The sequence below is a fragment of the Osmia bicornis genome, unplaced genomic scaffold (genome assembly GCF_907164935.1).
Source record: "Osmia bicornis bicornis unplaced genomic scaffold, iOsmBic2.1, whole genome shotgun sequence".
In the NCBI taxonomy this organism is placed as follows: domain Eukaryota; kingdom Metazoa; phylum Arthropoda; class Insecta; order Hymenoptera; family Megachilidae; genus Osmia; species Osmia bicornis.
This window is the reverse complement of record NW_025791258.1, coordinates 102,005-112,043: the sequence shown is the minus strand read 5'-3', so window position 1 is coordinate 112,043 and position 10,039 is coordinate 102,005. Positions and strand designations below refer to the sequence as shown.

General features: G+C 39.4%; 1 protein-coding gene across 1 annotated transcript; it reads left to right on the top strand.

Annotated features, from left to right (window-relative positions):
- The first annotated feature begins 887 nt into the window (after positions 1 to 887).
- Positions 888 to 2,522, top strand: LOC123988909. The gene is made up of 5 exons (XM_046289666.1): positions 888 to 898; positions 964 to 1,295; positions 1,365 to 1,588; positions 1,658 to 2,041; positions 2,265 to 2,522. The coding sequence occupies exons 1-5, from the start codon at positions 888 to 890 to the stop codon at positions 2,520 to 2,522; spliced, it is 1,209 nt and encodes a 402-aa protein (XP_046145622.1).
- Positions 2,523 to 10,039: the final 7,517 nt, after the last annotated feature.

Sequence of the window (10,039 nt, the reverse complement as noted above, 5' to 3'; positions counted from 1 at the left end):
GTTTTTTCTGAGTCATTTGGTGCGATTGCTGGATTCGGACACTCGAGAACGCTGGGAGTCCTCGCTGAGCACCCAAACAGACTACCCAACGATGTCGCAGCTCACGACATTCTTGTTGGGACGCGCACGAACACTCGAACAGCTGGAGCGGGTGGCAGAACAGAAGCAGAACACGCAGAACACGCAGACCTCGTCAGGACGCCCCGCCAGTCGCGACATTCGGTTGGTGCAACAGCGAGCTTCCGTCCACGCAGCCGCCGCAGCGCAGTCCATGCCACGGCGGCCCCCGAGCTCTACACGCCCACGCACCTCAGCGCTCTATCCTTGTGCGCTCTGCGCCAAGGATCACTTCCTGACATCGTGCCCTGCATTCAGGGACAAAACCGTGGATGAGCGGATAAGTGTGGTGAAGGCTCAACAGTTGTGCGTTAACTGTTTGGGCCACCATAATTTGAGAAGCTGCCGTACTGCACAACGGTGCAAGCTGTGCAATGAGCAGCACCACACGGCGTTACATGGTGGCAACCTCATCAGGGTGTTGGTGCCATTCCCGCAGACCTCGCAGCCCGCGACCGCCTCCACGTCTTCGCAGCCCACGGCGAAGGCATCACAGACCACGCAAACGCAATCAACACAACATTGAGATGTTGGTGCAGTCGTCGACGCCCACGCAGCCTGCTCAGCCCACGCATTAAAGGACCACGCAGCCCACGCATTCAGACCACGCAGACCACGGACCACACTTCTAGCAACAGCACTCGCAAGAGTGCACACCGACCTCGCAACGCAGCAAGTAAGAATTCTGGTCGATTCAGGCTCTGAAGTTTCTCTTATTTCAGAGTCTTTAGTTAATCAGCTTAGACTCAGACGGAAACGCTCCTCATTGGATGTCCACGGAGTTGGTGGAGCAAGGACCTCGCAGACAAATGAAGTGGTCAATATTACACTCCATTCTAATTACAGACCACTCGCAGTCACCGTTCAAGCACACGTGCTTACAAAGGTGACCACTTGCTTGCCATCAGAACCACCATCTCAGCCCACTCAGCCAGCGCATTTGGAGAAATTGAATCTCGCAGATCCTCAATTTCTCGTATCCAGACCGGTGGACATCATTCTTGGAGCAGACGCATACAGGCAAGTCATCAAGCCAAATATTATTAGGAACACGTCAGCACCGTTGATCGCTCAACTCTCGATTTTCGGTTGGCTCATAATCGGGCCCCTCGAGGGCACTCAGACAATTCGCAGGGCTTCTCATCAAGTGACAGTCAATAATACTGATCGCCAATTGAGTGAGTTACTCAGCCGCTTCTGGACGCAGGAAGAGCCACCGCAGGACACGGCACCCTTGCTCACGCCAGACGAGCAAGAGTGCGAAGATCATTTCAAGACCACGCATTCAAGAGACCCCGCTGGAAGATACATTGTGCCATTGCCGCTCAAAATTCATCCTCGAGCACTTGGCAATTCTTATCAGACCGCGCACAGTTGCCTTCAACGGACTCTCAGACGACTCAGTAAGGACGCCCAGTACAATCAGCTGTACACCAAGTTCATGCTCGAGTATGAGCAACTTGGTCATATGGTAAGACTGAACAACAACTCAATAACTAGTCCGTTTCAGTACTTTCTTCCGCATCATGGCGTTCTGAAGTTGGGCAGCACGACCACCGCATTGCGTGTGGTTTTCAATGGCTCCAGTCCAACTTCATCAGGATACTCGTTTAACGATCTTCTACATACTGGTCCAAATCTGATGCTGAATATCGCAGATCTTCCCATTTGGATACGAAGATACAAACATCTGTTTGCAACTGACGTCACGAAGATGTACCGACAAATTAAGGTGCATCCAGATGACTGGAGCTTGCAGCAGATACTCTGGCTTGATGACACGCAGAAAGAAACGCAGTACCAGCTGACCACGGTCACGTACGGAACGAAAGCTGCACCGTACTTGGCTGTCCGAACACTCTTGCAACTCGCTGACGACGAAGGGTCGAAATATCCCCTTGCCGTGGAACCCATCAAAAATGGCGTATGTCGATGACATTTTTGGTGGCGCAGACACCGCAGAACATCTACAGGACGTTGCAAATCAGCTAACGTAGTTGTGTCAAGCGGGTGGATTTCCACTTGCAAAATGGCATTCCACAAGCAAATCGTTGCTAGAAGACCTCGCACCAGAACAGACCAACGCAGCAATTTCATTCGACGACTGCGCAACCAAAATTCTCGGAATTAAATGGATTCCACATCAGGACACGCTCAACTTTTCGACCATATCAGCCACGCAGCGCACGCAATTTACAAAACGCCTCATTCTCTCCGAAGTAGCTCAACTCTTTGATCCACTCGGTTTTGTTGCACCTGTAATTATCAGAGCCAAAATTCTTATTCAAGAGCTTTGGTTACAGGAACTCAGTTGGGACGACATTCTGCCACTTCACATCACTCAACGATGGTTATGCATCAAGGAAGATTTAACCAGCTTGGCCAAGCTTTCCATCCCTCGATGATTCAACACCACGACCACGTCTACAGTTGAACTTCATGGCTCCGCTGATGCATCAGTCCTCGCGATGGCAGCCGTCGTCTATCTCGTCGTACACGCACCGTCCACGGGTACCCAAGTTTCTCTCGTCTGCTCGAAAACGCGAGTGACACCACTCAAACGTCTAACCATCCCGAGGTTGGAACTCACAGCAGCGCTGCTACTCTCTAAACTAATACGGCATGATCACGCTACTTTGAACATGACCGTCTCTCAAACATTTTTGTGGACGGATTCAGAAGTCACGCTTGCTTGGATCAAAACGCACCCCTCCAAATGGAAGGATTGCGTTCGCAACAGGGTAATCCAGATCCAGGAGATCACGCAGAACTTTCACTGGAGGCATGTACCAGGATCATCGAATCCAGCTGACTGCGCGTCAAGAGGCATGACGACAGAACAGCTTCAACAGCACACGCTTTGGTAGACGGGACCACCGTGGATCACGCAACCGCAGAACTCATGGCCCAAGCAAACCAGTGTTGATGCAGACGAGCTGGGCGCCCCAGAAGCTCGTGCTGTCGTCGCACTCCACACGGCAAACGCAGTAAAAGCATATTCATGGGAACTGATCTATAAATATTCTTCCTTTTACAGACTACTCAGAATCACCGCTCTTTGCCTCAAATTCGTGGACAAGCTGTTCAAACGAAAGGACGCTTCGCCCACGCATTTTATCTCAGCAGCTGATATGGAAAGGGCCAGAATCTACTGGATTCAGGCCACTCAGTCCGCATTCTTCAAAGACGAACTCGCTGCATTCGCCAAGGGAACAACGCTTCCAACAACTCATCCATTCACGAGGCTCACCGCTTACCTCGACCATCAAGGAATCGCCAGGGTAGGCGGACGCCTCCAACATTCAGAACTCTCGCACGATGGCAAACATCCTGTTATTTTGCCTCGTGATTCACGACTCTCTACACTGCTCATCGACCACGCACATCGTCAGACCATGCATGGAGGTACGCAATCCGCCCTCGCTTTTCTCAGACAACGCTACTGGATTCTCGGTGGACGAGCTCCAGTGAAAACGCATATCCTGAGGTGTGTGAAGTGTGCTCGGCAGAGGGGGATCCGTGCCCATCAACTGATGGGCCAACTACCTCTTTGTCGGGTCACTCCGTCACGCCCGTTCACCCACACAGGGGTGGACTAAGCAGGACCGCTCACGCTGAAGACCTGGAGAGGCAGAGGAGCCAAGACGCAGAAAGGGTGGATTTGCGTCTTCGTCTGCTTCGCAACATCAGCTGTTCATCTGGAAGTTGTAACCGACTACTCAGCCGACGCGTTCCCCGCAGCCTATTGCAGATTCGCAGCAAGGAGAGGAACTGCAGCCTCTCTCTACTCAGATTGCGGCACCAACTTCCAAGGAGCAGACGCGCAGTTACAGAAACAGTTCAAGGACAGCACACGCGAAAATCAAGACCTCGCAGCGTTACTCGCCAAGGATGGTACGCAGTGGCATTTCAACCCTCCTGCCGCTCCACACATGGGTGGAAAATGGGAGGCGGTGGTCAAGTCTCTCAAATTCCATCTGAAGAGGACGATTGGAGATGCTTTGCTGACGTTCGAGGAATCAATAACATTGCTCGCGCAGATCGAAGCCATCCTCAATTCAAGACCGTTGGAACCACTCAGCGATGATCCAGACGACCTCTCAGCCCTTACACCAGGATATTTCCTGATCGGATCGCCACTCAACGCAGTGCCAGAGCCCACGCTTCTCGACGTCTCAGTCAACCGATTGTCAAGGTGGCAATTTCTGCAGCAGCGTCTCCAACAATTTTGGAGGCTCTGGTCCACGCAGTATCTTCAACGACTTCAAGCAGTCTCGAAATGGCATCACCCGTCAAATGAGATCAAGGTAGGCACTCTTGTTCTTATTACTGATGAACGCTTGCCCCCAGGAAAATGGCCCATGGCTCGAGTTCTCAAACTCCTACCAGGCAAGGACGGATTGACCAGAGTCGTCGAACTCAAGACGGCCACCACGACGCTCACACGGCCCATCGCCAAGCTGGCCATTCTACATCAGCCCTCGCAGGACGACGCGGACACGCAGACCACATCATCGACCAGTCGCTGATGGGAAATGTTGGCGAAATTCCCTACGTACACGCAGCGTGACGAAGTTGGCAGCGAAAGTAATTCGTTGGTGCGTCGTTACCGATAGCGGCAGCACCTCACGGGCCCCCTTTGTCCACGCGGTTCCCCTTCCACGCCGGAACCGGCACGATCGACGCCATGATCGATTTCCTTCTTCTTGATCGAACGCTCAGAGTACTCGCACGTGTTTTTCGTACGCTCACGCTCACGCATAGATCAAGCTACAGTCTCCGTTGTTAATATAACAAGCTTTGACCACGCATTGTCCACGCCTTTACTTGTGTAAAGTTTATATCGACCACGCGTTATTTGTGTACGTTTGACCGCGCTTCGTCCACGCATCATTTATTGTAAACTTGTTCGTGACCACGCGGTGTGATCGTTTCACGTTGTTTGTTAAACGTTGATAAGTGTTTGACTATTTTGACGCGCAATAAACGCTTTGTGTTTGCTGCAAGTGTGCCTCATTCATTTCTGTCCTCGCTGCCCACGTGAACTCGCAAACAATTACATTACATCTGATGTAGATATATTAATAATGATATTGTTATTAAATGTATATTACATATCTAATGTAGATATGGTAATAACGATACTCTTATTATATGTATATTGATCTGTGGGAAGGTATCAGTATATCACATTATATCTATTGTAGATATAGTAATAACGAAACTGCTATTATATGTACATTGATCTGTGGGTAGGGATCAGTATATTACATTATATCTAATGTAGATATAGTAATAATGATATTGTTACCAAAAGTACATTGATCTGTGGGAAGGAATCAGTATATTACATTATATCCAATGTAGATATAGTATAAATGATACTGTTACTCAATGTACATTGATCTGTGGGAAGGAATCAGTATATTGCAGCAGATCTAATGCAGATATAGTAATAACGATACTGCCATTATATGTACATTGATCCGTGGGAAGGCATCATTCTATTACATTATATCTAATGTAGATATAGTAATAATGACATTGTTATTAAATGTATATTACATATCTAATGTAGATATAGTAATAACGATACTGTTATTATATGTATATTGATCTGTGGGAAGGTATCAGTATATTACATTATACCTATTGTAGATATAGTAATAATGATATTGTTATTAAATATTCATTGGTCTGTGGGAATAAATCAGTATGTTAAATTACATCTGATGTAGATATAGTAACAATGATATTGTTATTAAATGTATATTACATATCTAATGTAGATATAGTAATAACGATACTGTTATTATATGTACATTGATCTGTGGGAAGGTATCAGTATATTACATTACATCTAATGTAGATATAGTAATAACGAAACTGTTATTATATGTACATTGATCTGTGGGATTAAATCGGTATATTAAATTACATCTGATGTAGATATAGTATAAATGATACTGTCACTCAATGTACATTGATCTGTGGGAAGGAATCAGTATATTGCAGCAGATCTAATGCAGATATAGTAATAAGGATATTGTTATTAAATGTATATTACATATCTAATGTAGATATAGTAATAACGATACTGTTATTATATGTAAATCGATCTGTGGGAAGGTATCAGTATATTACATTATATCTATTGTAGATATATTAATAACGAAACTGTTACTATATCTACATTGATCTGTGCGAAGGTATCAGTATATTACATTGTATCCAATGTAGATATAGTAATAATGATATTGTTATTAAATGTACATTGGTCTGTGGGAATAAATCAGTATATTATATTACATCTGATGTAGATATATTAATAATGATATTGTTATTAAATGTATATTACATATCAAATGGAGATATAGTAATAACGATATTGCCATTATATGTACATTGATCGGTGGGAAGGGATCATTATATTACATTATATCTAATGTAGATATTGTAATAATGATATTGTTATTAAATGTATATTACATATCTAATGTAGATATAGTAATAACGATACTGTTATTATATGTATATTGATCTGTGGGAAGGTATCAGTATATTACACTATATCTAATGTAGATATAGTAATAACGGTACTGTTATTATATGTACATTGATCTGTGGGAAGGTATCAGTATATTACATTACATCTGATGTAGATATAGTATAAATGATACTGTCACTCAATGTACATTGATCTGTGGGAAGGAATCAGTATATTGCAGCAGATCTAATGCAGATATAGTAATAAGGATATTGTTATTAAATGTATATTACATATCTAATGTAGATATAGTAATAACGATACTGTTATTATATGTAAATCGATCTGTGGGAAGGTATCAGTATATTACATTATATCTATTGTAGATATATTAATAACGAAACTGTTATTATATGTACATTGATCTGTGCGAAGGTATCAGTATATTACATTGTATCCAATGTAGATATAGTAATAATGATATTGTTATTAAATGTACATTGGTCTGTGGGAATAAATCAGTATATTATATTACATCTGATGTAGATATATTAATAATGATATTGTTATTAAATGTATATTACATATCAAATGGAGATATAGTAATAACGATATTGCCATTATATGTACATTGATCGGTGGGAAGGGATCATTATATTACATTATATCTAATGTAGATATTGTAATAATGATATTGTTATTAAATGTATATTACATATCTAATGTAGATATAGTAATAACGATACTGTTATTATATGTATATTGATCTGTGGGAAGGTATCAGTATATTACACTATATCTAATGTAGATACAGTAATAACGGTACTGTTATTATATGTACATTGATCTGTGGGAAGGTATCAGTATATTACATTACATCTAATGTAGATATAATAATAACGATACTGTTATTATATGTACATTGATCTGTGGGAAAGTATCAGTATATTACATTATATCTATTGTGGATATAGTAATAACGAAACTGTTATTATATGTACATTGATCTGTGGGTAGGGATCAGTATGTTACATTATATCTAATGTAGATATAGTAATAATGATATTGTTACCAAAAGTACATTGATCTGTGGGAAGGAATCAGTATATTACATTATATCCAATGTAGATATAGTATAAATGATACTGTTACACAATGTACATTGATCTGTGGGAAGGAATCAGTATATTGCAGCAGATCTAATGCAGATATAGTAATAACGATACTGCCATTATACGTACATGGATCGATGGGAAGGGATCATTATATTACATTATATGTACAGAAGATATAAGAATAATGATATTGTTAGTAAATGTACATTGCTCTGTGGGATGAAATCAGTATATTACATTATATCCAATGTAGATATAGTATAAATGATACTGTTATTCAATGTACATTGATCCTTGGGAAGGAATCAGTATATTGCAGAAGATCTAATGCAGGTATAGTAATACTGCCATTATATGTACATTGATCGGTGGGAAGGGATCATTATATTACATTATATCTAATGTACATATAGTAGTAATGATATTGTTATTAAATGTACATTGATCTGTGGGATTAAATCAGTATATTACATTACATCTGATGTAGATATAGTAATAATGATATTGTTATTAATATATCTACATCAGATGTAATGTAATATACTGATTTATTCCCACAGACCAATGTACATTTAATAACAATATCATTATTACTATATCTACATTGGATACAATGTAATATACTGATACCTTCCCACAGATCAATGTACATATAATAGCAGTTTCGTTATTACTATATCTACAATACATATAATGTAATATACTGATACCTTCCCACAGATCAATGTACATATAATAACAGTTTCGTTAGTACTATATCTACAATAGATATAATGTAATATACTGATACCTTCCCACAGATCAATTTACATATAATAACAGTATCGTTATTACTATATCTACATTAGATATGTAATATACATTTAATAACAATATCATTATTAATATATCTACGACAGATGTAATGTAATATACTGATCTATTCCCACAAACCAATGTACATTTAATAACAATATCATTATTACTATATCGACATTGGATAAAATGTAATATACCGATACCTTCCCACAGATCAATGTACATATAATAACAGTATCCTTATTACTATATCTACATTAGATATGTAATATACATTTAATAACAATATCATTATTAATATATCTACATCAGATGTAATGTAATATACTGATTTATTCCCACAGACCAATGTACATTTAATAACAATATCATTATTACTATATCTACATTGGATACAATGTAATATACTGATACCTTCCCACAGATCAATGTACATATAATAACAGTTTCGTAGTTACTATATCTACATTAGATATAATGTAATATAATGATCCCTTCCCACCGATGAGTGTACATATAATAACAGTATCGTTATTACTATATCTACATTAGATATAATGTAATATACTGATACCTTCCCACAGATCAATGTACATATAATAACAGTATCGTTATTACTATATCTACATTAGATAAAATTTAATATACTGATTTAATCCCACAGACCAATATACATTTAATAACAATATCATTATTAATATATCTACATCAGATGAAATCAATATACTGATTTAATCCCACAGACCAATGTACATTTAATAACAATATCATTATTACTGTATCTACATTAGATATAATGTAATATAATGATCCCTTCCCACCGATCAATGTACATATAATGGCAGTATCGTTATTACTATATCTCCATTTGATATGTAATATACATTTACTAACAATATCATTATTAATATATCTACATCATATGTAATGTAATATACTGATTTATTCCCACAGAACAATGTACATTTAATGACAATATCATTATTACTATATCTACATTGGATACAATGTAATATACTGATACCTTCCCACAGATCAATGTACATATAATAACAGTATCGTTATTACTATATCTACATTAGGTATGTAATATACATTTAATAACAATATCATTATTAATATATCTACATCAGATGTAATGTAATATACTGATTTATTCCCACAGACCAATGTACATTTAATAACAATATCATTATTATTATATCTACATTGGATACAATGTAATATACTGATACCTTCCCACAGATCAATGTACATATAATAGCAGTTTCGTTATTACTATATCTACAATAGATATAATGTAATATACTGATACCTTCCCACAGATCAATGTAATTTTGGTAACAACATCATTATTACTATATCTACATTAGATATAATGTAATATACTGATACCTTCCCACAGATCAATGTACATTGAATAACAGTATCATTTATACTATATCGACATTGGATATAATGTAATATATTGATGCCTTCCCGCAGATCAATGTAATTTTGGTAACAATATCATTATTACTAT